The 20,948-nt window shown below is 40.9% G+C and overlaps 1 protein-coding gene across 4 annotated transcripts in view; it reads right to left on the bottom strand.

Annotated features, from left to right (window-relative positions):
• The window catches only part of rims4 (regulating synaptic membrane exocytosis 4), a 65,550-nt gene that overhangs the window by 24,462 nt on the left and 20,140 nt on the right, over nucleotides 1–20,948 (bottom strand). Inside the window, exons 2-3 of one of the 4 annotated variants that reach the window (XM_078247536.1) lie at nucleotides 8,493–8,498; nucleotides 5,109–5,244 (exon numbers count right to left, since the gene is read on the bottom strand). In XM_078247536.1, coding sequence (XP_078103662.1) covers nucleotides 5,109–5,244; nucleotides 8,493–8,498 — 142 coding nt within the window. Of the gene's footprint in view, nucleotides 1–5,108; nucleotides 5,254–8,492; nucleotides 8,499–9,948; nucleotides 9,959–20,948 lie in introns of all 4 variants that reach the window. The other 3 variants (XM_078247537.1, XM_078247538.1, XM_078247535.1) reach the window with 3 other exon arrangements.

Genomic DNA, 20,948 nt, shown 5'->3' on the forward strand with positions numbered 1-20,948 from the left:
CTGGGCTCCTGGGCTCCCAGTGAACTTTTAAAAGCATCTTGGGCTCAGGTGTGCTCTCTCCTTTCTGACACATCATCATGGCTTTTGGTTGCTGTTCTGGTTTTGTTGCTGCACGGTACAACACTGCACATGCAGTCTTCCACTCATGTAACGACTGACACTACTGAACTTACTGATCACACATCACACTGTCAGTTTAAGTTTTCTATTATAAATCATTTGTAAATTGGCTTTGTCATGTGCATCTTTCTTTTCTGTCGTGGCCGTGTGGCCCAGTTTGTGACAATTAGATGTTAGAGAAATAATGAGATAAAATCCTCTGTGTGTGTGTGTGTGTGTGTGTGTGTGTGTGTGTGTGTGTGTGTGTGTGTGTGTGTGTGTGTGTAGTGCTGACATGTAATGAGTCAAGCAACATTAGCGGAATGGGTATTACTGGGTGATAAAAATCCTGAGCTTTAGATGATAATATTGATGTGTGTGAGAGGCACATCTGGGGATTACGCAGCAGTTTTGCAGAAATGTGATGCTCAATGTAAACCGCGGCTGCAGACAGATGACACACTGGAATTATTTTAAATATTCAAGGTCCTATATCATTCAGCATTTATGATTATTTCCTGACAGTTCATCATCATTTATGTTTTGTAAATGAAAATGAAGTCAAAGCCTGGTTTGAATGTGTTAATAGTGAATGAAGGTGAGGAATTATTGCTTCATTCAGGTGGTCCTTATCAACATATGAAGTTGGAAACACGAACTAGACCAATGAAAAATCAAATTTAGACTTTGTGTGGGTTGTTATAGTAAGCATCCAAAGCAAGAAAAGCTAAAGTCTAACCTCATGATTATTTTTCTTTATTATAGACCTATTGTACAATAATACCAGGACCAGGGCTGTACAATTAATTGCAATGTTATTGAAATCGCAATATGGACTGCTGCAATATCCAAATCGCAGGGAGGGGCAATATTTGTTAAAGGCAAAATATGTGTCAAACCCTTCTGAATGAAGTATTGTGGTGCTGCAGATACATCCCAGCCTACAAATCCTATCCTACAGACTAAAGAAACAAATCTTTGTTTGGTACAGATCGTCGCAAAAATCACACTTTAATCATTTCAATTTATTTTTTATTTAAATATTGTTTTTCAATGAAAATCACAGTTCCCTCCAATATCGTGAATCATATCTCTATAATAATATCTATGATAATCACATCATAGATCTATGTCTAATATCTATGATAATCACAATATCAGTCAAAATAATCGCAATTACATATTTTCTTTATATCGTGCAGCCCTAACCAGGACTAGCTGTAGCTGCAACACATTTTATCTTGTCTTATTTGCATCATAACCATGCATTATGATATCATACAGTACATAGCCATTACATACTTATGTTTATTTTGCCAGAATGTCATTTTCAAACAAGACAGACAGACACAGCAATAAGTTGGAGCAACTTATAGATTTAACAGACTAGAATAAGCAACCTAGCTACAGTTGATAAATTCTGCTGGTGAACCAAACAGTTGCTGGCTAAAAATGAGAATCTAGGGTTTTTCCTACATCAATCTGAAAGTAAGAATTTTGAGTGGCAAATCTCAACCCTGTCATTAACATGTGTCTTGGGTGATTAAAAGTGGATGGCTCTAAGTACAGGTGTGACTGCAGCCAAGACGCGTGGAGGTCCAATCACTCAGACAGCATTCAGATGTGGTCTGAGTGATATAGCCACATTTTTTCACAGTGTGTACGCAAATGTGTCCTAACCACGCCCACTTCTCTAAAGACACTAGACTGATATCATAACACAGGGAAATCACATAAAGTATGTTGTCAGTTAATGTTCATCAGGTTAATTCACTTTGGGACTCATTATATCGATTAACAAAATCATAACCAGCATTCCTTGAACAACCCAATCAAATGTCAACAGTGTATTTACTGACCATGTCTGAGACAGAGAAGATGTTTAATAAAAAACCACCACACACACACACACACACACACACACACACACACACACACACACACACACACACACACACATTTGCCTGGTCCTTAATTGCCACAAATCAATAAGCTCATAAGTGTGATTGGACGGTGTAAGCTAACAAAATGCTTATTCATGCTCGCAGACACAGAGCTTTTCAATCAGTAGACTGAGCCAAACAGCTGATGGAAACACAGATGGACAGGAGGAAAAGCAGCGGTTTGCTGCTGCTGATTTAAATAATGTTGTGGTACAGCTGAGTTTAATGACTCAACTGTAGTTTCTCTTAATGTATTTATGCTTGTAGTTTAGAGCATATAAACAGATTAGCATTTTAACCACTCAGCTCCTCTGTCTGAAAGAACCACGAGATAATAAAATTATTATGTAACAATAGTATTATTCTGACATTTTCTAACTTTTGAATTTAGCAAGAACATCGTTCGTTAAGGCCATGACTTTGATGCTTCCCAGAAAACTCATGGCTTAAAGTAAACTATTTTTCTTTTCTTTTTCATCCATCCATTCATAATCTATACCCGCTGATCTTGTGCAGGGTCACAGGGAATTAACTGAAAGTTAAGCTTCTAGAGAAATAGCAGTGGTTATACTGTATGGTTAATGTTAAACTCGTCCCTTCGCGGAGAATAAGCTGTTTGTGGCGCACCCCTCTCTCTCTGCCTTTTCTGACTTCAAATTATGTTTGTTACTTATAACTTCATTTATTGTCTGTGTAGTCTTGCATTGCCAGCCTTTCCTCCACAGCGCTGCGGAGGAGGGTCTGGCGAGTACACACAGCATTCTGGGATGGGAGAAAAAAACGTGCTCTGGTTTATTGGCATTTCTTTAAACCAATCCCAATCGTCTTGACAGAGCAACGGTGCCGCTGCAACATAGAATCGGGAAGGAACTTGTTTTGGTGGAACGTGTGTACGTTTTAAAGGTTGTTTTAGTCGTGCAACAGAAAAGTCAGATTGGACAGATCTAGCTAGCTGTCTGGATTTACCCTGCAGAGATCTGAAGAGCAGACTACCATAGTCCTCAGAAATCCACAGGAGTTTAAAATGCCAACACAAAGAAAGAGGAAGATAGATCCGCATTACAAGCCATCTGCGGTACCTCAGTAGACCTCGGCTGCTCTGCGAGGACACAGAGCAGGATTTAAACCAGAAAAATACCTCTTCAGCCAAGACCATGATCTTTCCCTAACCTTAACCGAGTGCTACGAATGCATAAACATAACCACAAAAACGTTTTGGGATGTTCTAGGTGCTGTAAGCGGATATTGTAGGGAAAAAAATGAGAAATTGTCAGTGAACATTTTGCTGATAAATTCAGGATCAACAATTTGTGACTTGCCAGATATGTTAATTAACACATTTCCCAATTATGTTAATAGAAAACATAATCTGGGCACCATTATGTTTCTTTAAAAAGCATATTTGCAGTTGCAAATTAGAAGTATATAAACATAATTTCCAAGAGAGGAGTAAACACTTTAGAGTTTGAGAAAATGAACCAAAACTCTGTGAAAACACAGATTACACCTCTCTCTTCCTGGTGCCATTTCTCATTCTCGTCTCTCACTCTTTTTGCATCTGACTCTCTGATACTTAGCCTCAATCTGATTAAGGCATTGGTGTGGATCTGGCATTTACATTAAAGATTCAATCACGTCTTTTTTCCATACAGCTGCATACAGTATGTGGTGATTCTAACACCAACTGTATGCTGCTTGAGTAACCCAACATTGAACCATATATCGACTTTACATTACAGAATAAACCAGCCAGCATCGTCATATTTTAGCAAAAAGAAATTTCAGTTTCCTTTGGGATACAAGCTGAACAACATCTCCATGCAGCAGCTCATAAAGAGAGTATCTACTTGGTCCACATATAAATGGAAAATGAATATGCATGCAAACACACTCAACGCAATCAACCTCTCTCTGAGTCGCAAACTCTCCTTGTTTTCCTCGCTCCTCTGTGTGTCTTTAAACTTCCCAGCCCCAATCTGTCTGTCTGTCTGTCTGCCTCGTCTTGTTATGTAACTGTAGGAATTCAAGCTGGTAGCCAGGTTGGCATGTGGTCTGCATGTGTCCATGTGTGTATGTTCAGAAGTACTACACTAGTATTGCTGATGTCAGAGGCGCTTTTCCACTGGGATTTAGTGTATACTCTCTCTCTCTCTCTCTCTCTCTCTCTCTCTCTCTCTGTGCCGTCACCCCTGCCGAGTGTTTCTGTTAGATGGGTGATAGAAACACTCGAGCAGTTGGAAGAAAATAAAATAGCTTTTCTGAGTGCAAAATTTCCATAAATGACAAAGAATCCTCCAAATGTCGTTTAAATGTGGTCTTAAACTACCTGCAACTTCCGGGACCGAAAAGTGAAGCCAATGCGGAAGAGCCTTAAACCTGCATTCTATCTCTTTTCCAGCAGGGGGCGACTCCACTAGTGACAAAAATAAGTCAGTTTCTATAGAAGTCTATGGGGAATTAACCCTAGTTCTATGGGATCAAATAATATCCTGGTTTCAGAATCACAACAAACTCTATTCTGGTCCTGGGCCCACGGTTAACTGTAACCCAATTTCACAGAAAGTGGTTCACAGTTTGTGAAACCTCCTGCAAACTAACAAACAAATACACTACCCGAGTGGTTAGGGCAAACAGCAACATTACTGCAACGTTCACGGTTGGATTCTGGCTGCAGACCTTTGTTGACCTTCTCTCTCTCTCCCCTTGTTTCCTTTCTGCCTCTATACTTATACTATAAGGATTCCAATAAAAGCCCAAATTAACAAGCGCAAATTCACAAAAGCTGCGACCACATCCACAAATGCATCCACACGTTCATGCATTAACACACACACACAACCTCAGAAACACTTTCATGCCAAATTTTAGCCACCAAGGGTGAAAACTGTGGACGCCAAAGGGATGGGAAATTTCTGTCGACCGAGCGACTAAGCGAGCTATAGCTCTTCTGGTCGCAGCTAATACAAAATATATAAAAATAGTATGAGAATGTGTTGGATCCGGCTAAACTGACTACATTGTTTTTCAGTCAGATTCAGGATTATGTTTGCGTAATGAGTGACTTACTTCCCCTCTGAGCCGTAGCTGTTCATGCTGTCCTCTATAGACTCGTGGCTGGCCTGTCGGACAGTCCGACTGGGCATCTCTACAGCCAGACCCGTCTCCGTACTCCTCTGGATGGTTCCCTTCAACTTCCTGCCCTCTGTATCCACTGCAGGAAAACAGACAGACACACACACATTAATTCAGCTGCTATACACATGTGAAACTGGGTTTTTATACACCAAAGTAGATGAAATATTTTCAAAGAAAACAGGCCAGTCTAGAGCCAGTTGAGGGAGTTGATTGTTTGGTGATCTCGCATTGCTAGACCTATCACCACAGCGCTGCGGAGGAAGGTCTGACCCCTCCACACATAAACTCCTTAACTGTTCACGCAATACAGTAACGTGAGAAATTTGAATTTGCTGGATTCATAGCGTAATTTGCTCTTACCAGTGTATCGCCGTGTGTATTGTGTCCATAGGCAATCCCCACCAATCGGTTCCAAAACGTCCCAGTTAGATACTAAATGCTGTAAACATATTCTTTCTAAATCTTAACAATCATTCCCTGAACAAACCATGCTGGCCGACCTTACTGCAGTAACCAAATTTTCTTCAAAACTTGCCATTTTCAGCATGTAACGTAAGCTTGCTTGTTTAGAGCGTAAAAACACAAACAAAGGGTAAATGTGAGGGACATCCGGCGGAACTTCCGGCGGTGCCGGAACAATCCGGTAAATGAACCGTCGTAGATCCAGACTAATTGTTTGATAACAAAACAAAACAAAAAAACATTTTTAATTCTAAAATATTAAAAAGAATGCCCACATGTGTTTCTAATCTGTTCAGTTGAAGCTGTTTATGTCTTTGTCCTGCTGTGAGCCCATCAGTGTCAGAAGAAGGACGAACACAGTGATGAGGAATCGCTTTAAAAAGGCCAAGGACAAAAGCACTTGATTCCTCCTCAGAGCAGAGACATACATCTTGTTGCAAAATAGACCTGGAAATTGATGCACGGCACACTTTATGGGACGTCTCTCAGGCTGCAAGGTGTCCTGTGTGGGCGTGTGTGTTGATGGAGGTTGAGTTTATAATGAAGTTCTCTAGTACGAGGTTTTTGACCTTGTTTTTAGGACAGGACGTGTAAGTTGTTTTCCTCTTAATAGTAGGGACACACACACAAAACACTATTTAAAAAAAATGGTAATTCAATCATTTACATAATGGAGCTTAGTGTATTTCAGTGCAAGTCTTCTGACTAAATAAAAGCTAAAATCCACTGAATTAGTGGATGAAAGGTAAAAACTAAAATACTAAAATACATGCATTTTTGCCCCTCCTCCACTTCCAGTGGCATTAGCGTGACTGTGTTCGAACCACTGATCAAATCCAGACAATGAGTCCGTTTACCTACACACTAATATTCAGAATTTGATATGGGTCATGTAAACAGCTTATTCTGTTGGAATATTCCAAATAAGCATTTTAACAGGTTTTTTTCTGTGTTTGCACAGTCCAACAAGTCCGGTGCAAAATCCTATTTTGCACTGCTGCATGCAAACGGGAATATTAGTGGAATATTCACATTCATTAGCCATGTAAACAGCTTAGTCGGAATATTGTCTTTTTTGGAATAAGGGCAAAAACCGGAATAATATGTCCATGTAAACATAGTCACACACACACACACACACACACACACACACACACACACACACACACACACACACACACACACACACAGAGTGCCATAAAGTTAGTTCTGTAGTTATTAAAGAGCGACCTAGAACCGTGCTATTTCTATAGTTCACATGGGACGGGACGTTGGCAGATTTGGGTTACTGCTTCATGACTGGCTCCATATGATCAGTTATCTACTGTGTTAGACTGTGAGTAGGCACAGCGGCACTGTCAAACATTAACACTACAGGCAGTGCAGCCCAGTCCAAAGGTCAAGCTTGTGTTAAATGTGCATGATACACTACACAAGTTTCTCTGAGTACCTTGAAAAGCGCTTCATAAATTAAATGTATTATTATTCTTATTATCATTCTACCTGGTGTGCCTTGGATATTTACAGCATGTAGTATACACCTGCATTCACAGCGTTCATTCAGATTGATTTCCAGTGAGCTTAAGAGTGGCATAAACCCAAAGTCCTTGGATTGCAAGCAATGCAAATAGGGTCAGGGTGCACTTGTAATGCTTGTGGGACCCGGAGAGCTACCTAAACAGCCACAAAAAAGGTTTGTTGTAAAACAAACTTCCTAATCTTTCCCTGCTTTACTCTAAGTCCGGCAGCCCAATGTGCATCACTGTGGTAAAACAGTCACAAGTCCAGCTCATCTTTACAAGGATCAGCATTCAAAGGTCTGCATGAAGTCACAGACTTCTCATGAAACAAACTTATTTTTGTATGCTGCAGTAACTCAAATGAAACTGGTAGACACTGTGTCCCCAGCATCAAAAGCTCACAATGAGCCCCGTAACGGTAGAAAATAAATTAACAGAATGACATGCTTCACAGTCTGCAGACAGTGAGCGTCTTCAAAAGTCTCTTAACACACCAAGGCTCAGCTAAAAAAAGAGAAGTTCGGCTCTTGACAGTGACACAAATATTATCAATATTAACTGCTGCAATACACCTTATATCCAGAGGGGCTGGCAGTGATCGCTCTCACGCTAGGCAGAGTCCACCATAAGAGTAAACAAAAAAAACTATTTTAATAATTATAAGACTTTAGTTTCGTTCTAAGATGTTTCACAAGAAGTCCACAATTCCTGAAATACCACCAATGAATGTGAAGGAAGAGTTGTGGGCTATGTTCATGTGGGAACATATTACACTTGAGTGAGAGTGCATGATTGTGTGTATGTCCTCTTTCTATGCCTCGTCTCTGTCTGTCTGTCTGTCTGTGAACAGTTGTCGGTGTGGCACCTAGGAACAGCGAAAACTGTCTCCTGTCTCCAACATCCCACCCTATTCACTATTTAGTACACTATACAACGCATTCATGATATCGTACGAAAACTTATACACAACATTTTGTATGATAGCCTATGAAATTATGGTGACTGCTGGCCGGTCACGTGACAACCGGTCACACATAAAGGTTAAGTTTAGCGGTCTTTACAGTTAAATTTTGCTGAAAAAAGGTGACTTTACAGGGCACCGTGAGATAACGGTCGTTTCAGCGGCGGTTGCAGTTGAGTTTAGCCAACAAAGGTGACTGTCCTGCAGCGACGACAGTTAAGTTTAGGCACCAAAATGACTAGTTAAGATTGGAAAAAAGGATTGTGGTTTGGGTTAAAACACCAGACCACTTGACTTCTTCTGGGACACAAACTCCAGCACTTGAAAAGCCCTGTTATTTTGGACCCATCAAACCACCCTGAGCTCCTCTACGCGGATCTTGGCGCTCTTATACAGCGGCAGTAAATAAGTGGAATACAGTGCATTACTTTGCATAGCTATATGAACATATGGTTCATGAGAACAGCCTGCACTAAACTGTACCTCCACCATTTTACTTGAGTGTCTAAACACTGAAGCTGTGTTCGAAACCGCTTCCTCATTCACTCACTCACTATTCCTTACATAGTGTTTTTTAAATAGTATACTATATATGAAACCAAATGAGATTTCGGACACTACACTGAAAACGTGACTTGCGTCAGGAGATGTTTGTTTGTTTGTGTGACAGGGGGCGGGCACGCCCAGCATCATGTTAACAAACCAAGGTTATAATCGTTAACAAAAACGAACGAAATAACGAAAACTAGATCGGAAAAAACATTGTCGTTAACTGAAATAAAAATAAAAACGAGGCATTACAAAAAAACGATAACTAAACTAAAACTGTAATGTCTGTTTACAAAACTAACTAAAATAAAATAAAATTATTGAGTAAATGTCCTTAGTTTTCGTCTTTGTCTATGTCTTTCATAGAGCAAATAACGTTATATCTTTCAAACCATGACATTTCCCGTAGACATGTATAGTTTCCGACTGGGAACCCAGAAATCCCGACATTCCACGTCAAATTGAACACAACATATACCATGCCCCTCGCGTCGTCGCCTGGCATCATAGCGGTACTGAAAGTCGGATGAAAGCGGCACCTATTTGATTATGAGTGTGTCATATAAAAGCAATTTCCTGTCAGTGGAATGTGGTAAAATTTGTGGACAATTTATTAAAGGGAAAAATCCCACGGATTTGAAAGTACATTTGAGAAGCGCACACAAGCTAGGAGGCTAACCTAGCTTAACAAGGTAAAGGAGAGAGCAAAGCCCCCTTTCCCAGAAACAGAAGCTAACCCTGGATACAGGGCCAGGCAGCATGACAGAGACAACAGCAGGACAGAGAACACTACAGGAGGGCTTTCACCAGCGACCCGATAGCTGCTGGTTAGTACATACGCAGGAACACCAAAAGCGGGAGGAAGCGTGAGTTAATATGTGGATTGATACTGGGATGTCTACACAACTGTGTGAGTCGATTGACTTCAAAAAGTTCGCCACTTTAAGTTCAAAACACCTGTTGATGTCTTCTTTAGTCTGTTGGCTATTTAGGTTTTTTCCTGGAACACGTCACAACACATTTTGCACTTACTGCAGCGTCTTGTGTAGACTGTTTACATATGTATGACCATATGACCATATGATTATTTAAATGGGAATAATGAGAGAGTCAACGATGGAGTGATATGGGACTCAAGCTTGTGTCCAAGACACAGTTGACATTGATGTGGATGCTGTTCCCACGGAGACCAGGCTGGAACCCAAACATGCGGTAAACCGTTTTAACACACAGGCATGCTATTAGCTTTGCTGTCTGTGTGTGTTTGTGTGTATATAACCTGCTGTCACCTCTTGGTGTATTGAGTAGAGTTACATAACTAATATAGCAAGTGGATAATGGCTGGAGACACATCAGCCACTCTGCTTCACGACCACCCTTTCATGGCGCTGATGGGATATTATCTCACTTCAGTTCAATCTAATTCAACAAGCTTTACGTGTAGCAGAGTGAAAGGCAATCTCACCAGCCAGTCAGGATAAAAGATTAAAATGTAGAAGATTGACAGTTATTCTTATTTACTACATTTCTATCCCGATTCGCTCTCCACATATCTTTAGACCTGAGATGCTTTCTCTTTTTCTTTGCATCTCTTTCTGTTTCTGTGCTTTTAGCTGCAGCCAGCGTCTAGTATTAGCCACTCTGCCAGTCGGTAAGTCCCAAAAAACGTAAAAAAAAAGAAATATATAGAAATATCTCCCGTTGCCAGGTCGTATCTAAGGTCTGTCCTATTTACTGGAGCAGTGAACAACGTTTGCATTGCACAAGAACCTTATGGGATGGGAATAATTTTTTTCCGGGTATTAGTCAAACCCTCAGGTGTTACCAGGGAAACTGACTTATTGTTTGAAAAACCTTTTAGATTTTGATTGCAAAACGCATGAAAATATGAATAAATGGTCTTAAAAAATGTTATTTGGGAAATGACCATGGTTTAAGTGGGCAAATGCCCTTAACCATTACATAACTATATATAGAAACAGACACCAAAATAAATGTGGTCCAAAAAAAGTCATTAGAACCTTAAATGGTGTTAGTGCAAAGCATGTTTAGAGCCATTATTTCAATGTCTTACAGTGAATTTAAAGTTGCTATGATTGTGTAGAATTCTTCACATATCAAATTATTCTGACGGCATAGGTTTTTTTTTCCGTATACGAAACGAGACAAGGCCTTTGAGAACTGATTTAGTGTACATGTGGCTTTTTAAATAGTGAGCAGTCCACACCAGCTACAGGTAATGATCCTGAAACAAATGTTTAGGGGTATAAGGAAACAGATGTTTGGACAGCCAACATCTGCTTGGAAAGCCAAGTTGGACCATTTGTTCCCTCTGTGACCAGCTGTTGTTGTTTATTTCTTTCCAGATGTTTGAGATCTTAAGTCTAGTCCAGCCAAATAAAAATCTGGTAGCTCACTGTGTCTGAAGTCAGAGGAATTGCAAAGTATGCTTCTGTCAACCCAATTTCTCCCCTTTATTTCACCACACCCACACAACTCTGTCAGTTAGTCCTCTCAGTGTCCTATAAAAGTCAAACAGCTGCAAGTAATCAATTTATTGATTATAATATCTTGCTACGGTTGCTAAAGGTGAACACTATATATATATATATATATATATATATATATATGGTGTTCATATATATATATATATATATATATATATATATATATATATATATACATATTTGTATATATAATCTCATATTTCAATATGAGCTAGAGCATTTCTCCCAATCTGTTCTCTGTGCATTGAAAAAGTAAAAATGTCATTGCTAAGATAACCCACTGTGTTTGTATGAATGTAGTTCACAGCATGTGATGTAGAGCACCAACTGTGATGTAGCACAAAAAGTGTCTGACGTGACGCACAAAAGTTGTGATGTAGCAATCAGAGAGCCAGGACTCATTAGTTTGTCTCCCAGCAGAGAGATATTAATGAAAGCAGAGCAGACACAAGAATAGCTGCCCCCCATTCAGCCAACTTATCTGGCCAACACACTGACAGACTGACTGACAGACAGACGGAGAGACTGATAGACAAGGTAGGTCAGAGGCTACCTTGTGACTGGCCTTAATGATTCAAAACACATACAGGCCCAGGACTCATCCTAGAGTTAAGATTTCTAAGCAGCTTTGCCATAAATGTCCCCTAGAATTTGTAATATTCAAATAAGCCAAATGTCTGCATACTACACCAGATAAACACACGTTAAAGCTTCTGTTGTGCAGATCCATACAGTGCCAGTGGTGGAAGAGTATTTAGATTGTTTACTTAAAGGAGAATTCCGGTCGATTTCAACACGTAGCTATGTTGTTTGTTGTCATGTAGTGCTGTCAGTAGATGAGAAAAACGAAAATAATCTGTGTTGCCTACAGCGAGTTATGCTACTGCTAGATTTCGCATCCAAGCGGCTGAAACGGGGCAGGTTTTAAACGTGCTATAAGTCTCTTAACATGTTGTGTAGGCAATACCGATTATTTTCGTTTTTCTCGCTACTGACAGCACTACGTGACAACAAACAACATAGCTACGTGTTGAAATCAACCGGAATTCTCCTTTAAGTAAAAGTACTAATACCACTCCGTGAAAAGTCCTGCAACTTAAGTAAAAGTATGTATCAGCATAATTTACTTTAAGTATCAAAAGTAAAAGTACTTATTGTGCAGTGAAATGTTCCCTGTCAGTGTTTTCCTATTACTGTATATCTGATGTTTCTGGATTACTATTGCTGCTGCATTGAATAAACTGTTTGCTACGTTTTGTTGGGGCTGAACGTGGCCCTGATAACCTTGACATTGGGTAGACAATGACTGATGGGAGACAAAGGGAGCACACAAACTAAATACACAAGGTAACAAGAGTAGTAACGAGGGACAGGTGACATGAGGGCTGATGAACAGGTGGAGCACATCAGGGCGGAACTAGTCTCGCTTTGCCAGACCTTCATCCACCGCGGCGCTGCGGAGGAGGGTCTGGCTAGTCCACACAGCATTCCGGGATGACAGAAAAACATGCTCTGGTTTATTGGCAATTCTTAAAACCAATCACAATCGTCTTGGGCGCTAAGCACCGAGAAAAGCTGCGGTGCCGCTGCAAAACAGCCTCGGGAAGGAAGTTGTTTTAGTCGTGCAACAGAAAACTCAGATTGGACAGATAGTCTAGCTAGCTGTCTGGATTTACCCTGCAGAGATCTAAGGAGCAGTTAACCATGGTCCTGGAGATTACAATGCCAACACAAAGGAAGCCCAAGACAATGGATACCCGGCCTAAATGAGTGAAATCTGGCTGAATTTCCGTCAGCAACGGATCAATCCTGGAAGTGGAACGTTGAGGATATAGACTAGGGCGGAACATACAAGCTTAGTTGGAAACCGTTCCCTAATACGGAAATAGTGCACTATATAGTGTGTTCACCATTTTGTAGTGGTGTTTGAATTCTCCATATGCCATAAAATACCCACAATGCACAGCTAATCTATGAGTATACATATGATGTACCCTACATTTTACTCCCATATACCACAATGCAACGCAAGAAGAAGCAGCTGCACCCGCGGAAACTAAAGATATATATAAACTTAAAGATATATATATATATATATATATATATATATATATATATATATATATATATATATAACCTTTTACTATTCTTCTGTGCTTGGTTTGTACACAAATAACTGGCGCTATACCTGTGTGGACGAAATCTTGTTTGGTCGTTCCCTACTGTATATAGTTCACTATTTAATAAACACTATACAGGGAATAGTGAGTGAGTGAATGAGGGAACGGTTTTGAACACAGCTAAGGCGGGAAAACGCACAAGGCAGGAAGTTGAGTATCTGAAATGAGATGAGAGGTGAGAATACAAAACAAAACTGATAACTGGAAACATAACTTAATCAACAGACCAGGGTGGGACAATTATCGACCAATACTAATAAACCATTATTCAGACATCGAGGCACTTACAGAGTATTACAACTTGAATTATTTTCCTGCATGTGGCATACATGTTCTGGACTAATGGTGGCTGTTAGATGTCAGACAGAGGCATTATTGAAACAAAAGACTTGCTCTCACTGTTTACGCATCAAGCATACACTTAGCTTGATATATGTTTTCATGTGTCTTTGAGCAAGGCATTTTAGCCCAGGCTTCCTTGTGCAAATCTGCAATTGTAATTGGTATAGTAGCTCCCAGGTGTTCAAAAATAGCATAGTGTACTAAGCAGAAATCATTCATTTGGAGAAAGGTTACAAAATGCTTATCTACCAATAAAGTAATTAGCTCTGACTCTGTCTTCCGGCCCGTAACGTTCTGCTTTGCCTGTCATTTGTGGTGCCAAGAGGTTTCAAATTTCATTCTTTTTCATCTCCAGCCATAGTCATCACTCGTCATAGACTGTAGCACCACCATGGGAAAGGCATTTTTTTCTCCTCTATCTTGTGCTGACAGGTACCTTATGCCAGATTCTCTCTCTTTCTGTAGGTAATGGGCTGATGGCGACAGAGCAATTTCACTTACTGGATATTGCAGTACATCCATTTTATTTTATTTAACCATTTATTCATCCATGGGAGGTTTGGGATGCGAAGCATTGCCTGGCTATTTCCCAGCCCAGTGTTGCTTCATTTTGACTCAGGAACAGGATGGATTAAAAGGTTTTAGCCATAGACTGCATATAAAGATGGGCAACGCGTCTCCACTTTCTCCCACTGTACAAAGTGAAGCCAAAGTATCCCGGATACGGGCGCCGCCATCTTGTAATTTTGGAGTCAGAATCTGCGCACAGTGCGCAGTAGTGATCAGGCAGATGGAGCCGCAGTTTCAAAACCCCGCCCATACACAGGCCCGACCAATCGCGAGTCCCTCGCAGCTGTGATCATGTCATTTCACCCAGTTTTTATGGGATCAATTAACCGAACTTATTAGAAAAATAAACACTTGAACAAAAAGCGTGATAAGAGATGACAGAAACTATCTTTAGGAAAATGATATGTGTACAGCGATATTTAGGAAGATACACTTCTACAAATGATTCTGTATCGCACCCCGACAAAGGATTCTCCCAAAGTCTGGGTGTGTGAAATAAGGTCAAGCTAAAATGCATCATGATGTTTTTATCTTTTTTCATGTGTTTTTTCCTCTACGTCACCCAGAGGAGCTGATCTACCCTGACTGTCTTCATTAGTTTTTGTGACAGACTCAGTGTGGCGGTACAGGAGGGTGGGTGGGCGAAGGGATACGTCACTAACTCTCAGCACGACATGAGGGGAAAATAGAGCCTAGTTGAGAGTTTTGAAACTTTAGAAAGGGTTTCAAAAGAAAAGGAGTCCTTAGGAGAAAGTAAGGAGTTCATCTTATAGTGTGTCACACTAACACTGACAGGGCTAGGACTTCCCACTGTGTAACACACACACACACACACACACACACACACACACACACACACACACACACACACCTAGTGCATTTCACTATCTTTGTGGGGACCCGTCATTGACATAATGCATTCCCTAGCCCCTTACCCTAACCTTAACCATCACAACTAAATGCCTATCCTTAACCCTTACCCTCACCCTAACCATAACCTAATTCTAACCTTAATCCTAAAACCAAATCTTAACCCTCAAACAGCCCTTTAAAGTTGTGGGGTCCAGCATTTTGGCCCCACAAAGCTGTCCGGATCCCACAAGTATACTGTATTCCTGTTTTGGTTTTTTTGGTTTTTGGACCCCATATAGTTAAACTAGAACACACACACACACACACACACACACACACACACACACACACACACACACACACACAAAAAAAATCCTGCACCAAATGTTGGCTGGAGTAGTGCTTGTTGTTTATGCATATGGTGAGTTACCTCCCCACATCCTTAAATAAAAAAAACCCCACAACACATCTCAATCTGCACATCTTTCTCAACACATTCCATTCTACAATGGTCTTTGTCTTTCCTTCTTTCCTCCTCTCAGCAAGCCTATTTTGTCTGCCATATTTAATAGCATGGTAGTATGGGTATTGGAACACACAGTATCTCTGCAGCTACAAGCTAATGTGACTAAGGTGTGAGTCATGAGCTGATTGATGCAAATGTCATTAATAGATTAAGTAGTCCAGACACCACATGAATCAGGATCTGTTTATGGTCAGGGGAGTCGAAGATTTAAGGGATTTTTCTTCCTACTGTCTTATTATTTCATTACTAAAGTCTGGAACCAGAGAAGATAGGCTTCACAAACAAACTGACAAGATATAGGAACAGAGATGAAAAACCAAAATGTCCACCAATGCCCAAGGATGGTGTAAGACTTTAAGTGAAGCGGCTTCACACGTTGCACGTTACAATGACGATTTTTAAAGAGTAGACTGTGTTAACAAGCAAGGAAAGGAAAGACAATTCACAGATTGATGATTTATGCTAGCTGGGAATTGTATTTTTACCAATTGTAGAATGCTAACAGCCAAAATGCACAATCGTCAACAACACTGGGATTATTATATGCCACAAAAATCCATTGATGGAAATTTAAGATGTCACAAATTGTAACAATATCAAGCATTTTTCATTCCCTTTCTGTCCGGAAAAAAACATCCCCAAATTTGATGATTTTGAAATTGAATGTTTGAAAATGAAGGATGAAGTGTTCCTTTATGTGTTGAGAAGATTCTGCTACTTATAAATTACTTTTATTTTTTATTTTTTTATTACTAAATAAAAAACCCTCTAGAATCAGCTGGAAAATGCGTCGTCACAGAGCTGAAAACAGGGCTGTTTTTCTGACACCATGAAAAGTTTAAAAACTTTTTAGAGATACGTGGTTCTCACAGGGCAGCGACACTACCAACATATGATGATCTCATAGAATATGAAACATTTCTGGTAGACCATTATTAATATTAGCACAGCCTTAAACACCTACAGCAGTAAAATGCAGCATACACATTAAACTGAAACGTGGGTGCATTGGACACCCTGTTGTGTGCTCAAGCGCTCTGCCTTTTTATCACCACGAGTTTACAGCCACGTCTCTGCTGATTGGGTATCACCTGTGACACAGCCACTAAACGAGAGACACACCCACCAAACGAGAGAAAACATATATTACATGTCGTTCAACCAGGAAACCTGCAAAACGGTGCACACCATTTTGAGTTTGAACGTGCCCCAGCCTTTTACCTAGCATTAGTGCCCTAGTCTGTGTCTCAAATCGCACACTTCTGTACTTACACTTGCTATTTTGAGTACATAGTTTAGAGTACATACTTTCAATCTACATCTGAAAGACAGCCTGTTGTCATGAACCATTTATTCAAAAAGCTCAGAAAAGTTAAGCATTGTAATTCGTAAGCGTTCCAAGTTTTTTTTTTTGCTGTATTCACTACATTGACGGCTGCTGTATAAGAATGCGGCTGGCCGCGTAAGGAGGTCGTCGGGGAGGATGGGTGGGTGTTAACATAGATAACTTTCAAGCCAGAGAGCGGAGTTCACTTCCCGGGGAAAACTAAAGCCCTTCACCAGGGAAATGCGTGTTCGAGTGTTTTAACCCAAACCACAATCTTTTTCCTAATCTTAACTAGTCGTTTTGGTGCGTAATCTTAACTTTCGTCGCGGCAAAACGCTCATATTTTGTGGACTGAATTTAACCGTAATGTCGGCCGAAACGACTGGTAGCTCGCGGTGCTTTGTACCCGGCTCAAAGTCACCTATTTTCGGGTAACTGATCCACCAACTACCACATAAAATGGACGACTTGGAATTGCAACTCGCTGGAAATCGCTATGTTGTGTTTTGATTATCACTGAAACCTGGCTTCACCCGGGGATACCTGATGCTAGCATGCAGCTAGCAGGACGCACTCTGCTACGCTGGGACAGGACTGAGGACTCCGGTAAGAGCAGAGGAGGGGGGCTCTGTATGTACGTGCATGAGAACTGGTGTAATAACAGAACAATTATAGATAAACACTGTTCCCCTGACCTCGAGTATATATCTATAAGATGCCAGCCTTTTTTTCTACCAAGAGAGCTAACAGTAGTGATCGTCACGGCTGTGTATATTCCACCCGACGCCAATGTAAACATGGCACTCTCTCTCCTGCTGAACACCAGAAATGAACAGCAGCGGGCCCACCCCGACGGTGTTCATATACACAGGAGACTTTAATAAGGCCAACTTGAAGCACAGAAATTTTAATTGCATGTTGTGTCTGTTAAGCGGCACAAAGGCACTCTTTAGAATTATGCCCCCACAACTGGCATTTTAGCTAACTGGGAGCTTTGACCATTAGCTACAGCAACTCCAGTTTGCTAGCACCGATTTTGGTCGTTTGTTTTCCTATCGACAGTACTCTGAGCTATCTAGCAATTAAGGTTCAGGTAAAAATCGGCCGGAGTTCTCATTTAAAATGGCCACATGCAGTGCACTGAGTACCTGGATGCTGCTCTCACAGTGGTCAAAATGTTGAGTGTGGATCGCTGGACACTACTTGCACTCAACGGCCACCATCTTTGCTATGGAGCAGAAGCTACGTGACCACCAACTTATTTTTAAACTTGAAGTGGCGGGCGAGGAAGCTGTAGCAGTTACTATTGAAACGGCGAAACACAAACGATACAAATGTAATATATACATGCTTTTTCCCCTGATATGTACCACTATACTGCCGTCAGTTAGTAAGAAAACAAGCCGGGTGGACGACAATAGGTGGCGGTAATGCTCGGCCCAGCTGCAATTTACCATTAAACAGAAGAAGAAGAAGAGTAATTTCCGATCAGTGTATTAAGACAACACTAACCTGTCGAAATGTAGGCACTGCACAGTGTGTGCACAGTGTACTACATGTAAGTGCACTCACGGAAGTATCCGATTTGAGACACACTACTGGTGTTTTCACTTTTTGGAGTTGCTGCTTGTTTTTGGACTCTGTAAACCTTTAGTTAGTCAATTATTTTACTGCACCAGCCCTTCGTCTGCATTTGGATTCTTCTCCTGCTGCCTGTTCTGCAACTGTGACAGATAATAAGTAGCACTTTGTACTGTTATGGCATTAGCTTCCCATTTTACACAGTACCTGCCAGTAGAATAACAGTGACATACTGTTTTCATGTGGCATACTGCAGCAACATACCAACCGCAGCATTTCCAATTAACGAATCATGATACCTGGGGAGTGCTGCTATATGCACTAGCTTTCAGAAAAACCTTTAAAAAATCTTTACCTGGTTAAAAGGAAGTGTTTCAACACAGTCTTTGTGTGTACTTTTGCATGTATAGATTCCCTTTACATCATCTCTTTTGCCTCCTTACGGCCACAGAAAATGTCCCTGGGAAATTGGATGGAGGTACTCAGGGTAAATGAAGTTTCCTGATGACGCAGAAGAGTTATTGAGCGGGCCAGCAGCTGCCAATACTCTGCTTAAACCTATGTATTGATTGTACATTTCTGTCATAAACATCTTAATTCATCATTGGTTCATTAATGACCTTTTATCCTGCACTGAGTTTGACCTGCTGTGAGCTTTAAAAACACACACACACACACACACACACACACACACACACACACACACACACACACCATGAAATAAGTGCAGAGAGATGAAAATGTCGAGCTGGATTACATCTAACAGGATCAGCGTAATCTGATTAGAGCATTAGGAATTAAATCTTCAAATGATTGAATACTGCACTATTTAACTTTAACATGCTGATGTTTAGCAGCTTTAAAGGAGATCTGTTATGCTTTACCTTATTTTCTGTCATATCTATAATGTTCCAATTTCAGATGTTCATAAGAAACATGGCCGAAGCTTCAAATAATGAGGTAACTGAATGTAAAAGTAGTCCCTGTTGTGCAAAACCCTCAGAAATTTTGACCGTTCTGAATCCCAACCATCCTGGCGCTAAGTCCCGGATGCAGCAATGGTGCCTTTGCAAAATAGATAGCTGAGATAGCAAAAGGGGAGGGACATCCAATGTGTGAGGGATTTACATCCGTTGAGCCAGACTAGTAGAAACCCAGAATACAGGTATGAACCTAAAAAATGAGCATAATACAGTGGGGAGAACAAGTATTTGATACACTGCCGATTTTGCATGTTTTCCCACTTACAAAGTATGTAGAAGTCTGTAATTTTTATCATAGGTACTCTTCAACTGTGAGTGGCGGAATCTAAAACAAAAATCCAGAAAATCACATTGTATGATTTTTAAGTAATTAATTTGCATTTTATTGCATGACAAGTATTTGATACATCAGAAAAGCAGAACTTAATATTTGGTACAGAAACCTTTGTTTGCAATTACAGAGATCATACATTTCCTGTAGTTCTTGACCAGGTTTGCACACACTGCAGCAGGGATTTTGGCCCACTCCTCCATACAGACCTTCTCCAGATCCTTCAGGTTTCAGGGCTGTCGCTGGGCAATATGGACTTTCAGCTCCCTCCAAAGATTTTCTATTGGGTTCAGGTCTGGAGACTGGCTAGGCCACTCCAGGACCTTGAGATGCTTCTTACGGAGCCACTCCTTTGTTGCCCTGGCTGTGTGTTTCGGGTAGCCCAGCCACGACCCATCTTCAATGCTCTTACTGAGGGAAGGAGGTTGTTGGCCAAGATCTCGCGATACATGGCCCCATCCATCCTCCCCTCAATACGGTGCAGTCGTCCTGTCCCCTTTGCAGAAAAGCATCCCCAAAGAATGATGTTTCCACCTCCATGCTTCACGGTTGGGATAGTGTTCTTGGGGTTGTACTCATCCTTCTTCTTCCTCCAAACACAGCGAGTGGAGTTTAGACCAAAAAACTCTATTTTTGTCTCATCAGACAACATGACCTTCTCCCTTTCCTCCTCTGGATCATCCAGATGGTCATTGGAAAACTTCAGATGGGCCTGGACATGTGCTGGCTTGAGCAGGGGGACCTTGCGTGCACTGCAGGATTTTAATCCATGACGGCGTAGTGTGTTACTAATGGTTTTCTTTGAGACTGTGGTCCCAGCTCTCTTCAGGTCATTGACCAGGTCCTGCCGTGTAGTTCTGGGCTGATCCCTCACCTTCCTCATGATCATTGATGCCCCACGAGGTGAGATCTTGCATGGAGCCCCAGACCAAGGGAGATTGACCGTCATCTTGAACTTCTTCCATTTTCTAATAATTGCGCCAACAGTTGTTGCCTTCTCACCAAGCTGCTTGCCTATTATCCTGTAGCCCATCCCAGCCTTGTGCAGGTCTACAATTTTATCCCTGATGTCCTTACACA

This window comes from Sander vitreus, chromosome 4 (genome assembly GCF_031162955.1).
Source record: "Sander vitreus isolate 19-12246 chromosome 4, sanVit1, whole genome shotgun sequence".
Taxonomy (NCBI): Eukaryota; Metazoa; Chordata; class Actinopteri; order Perciformes; family Percidae; genus Sander; species Sander vitreus.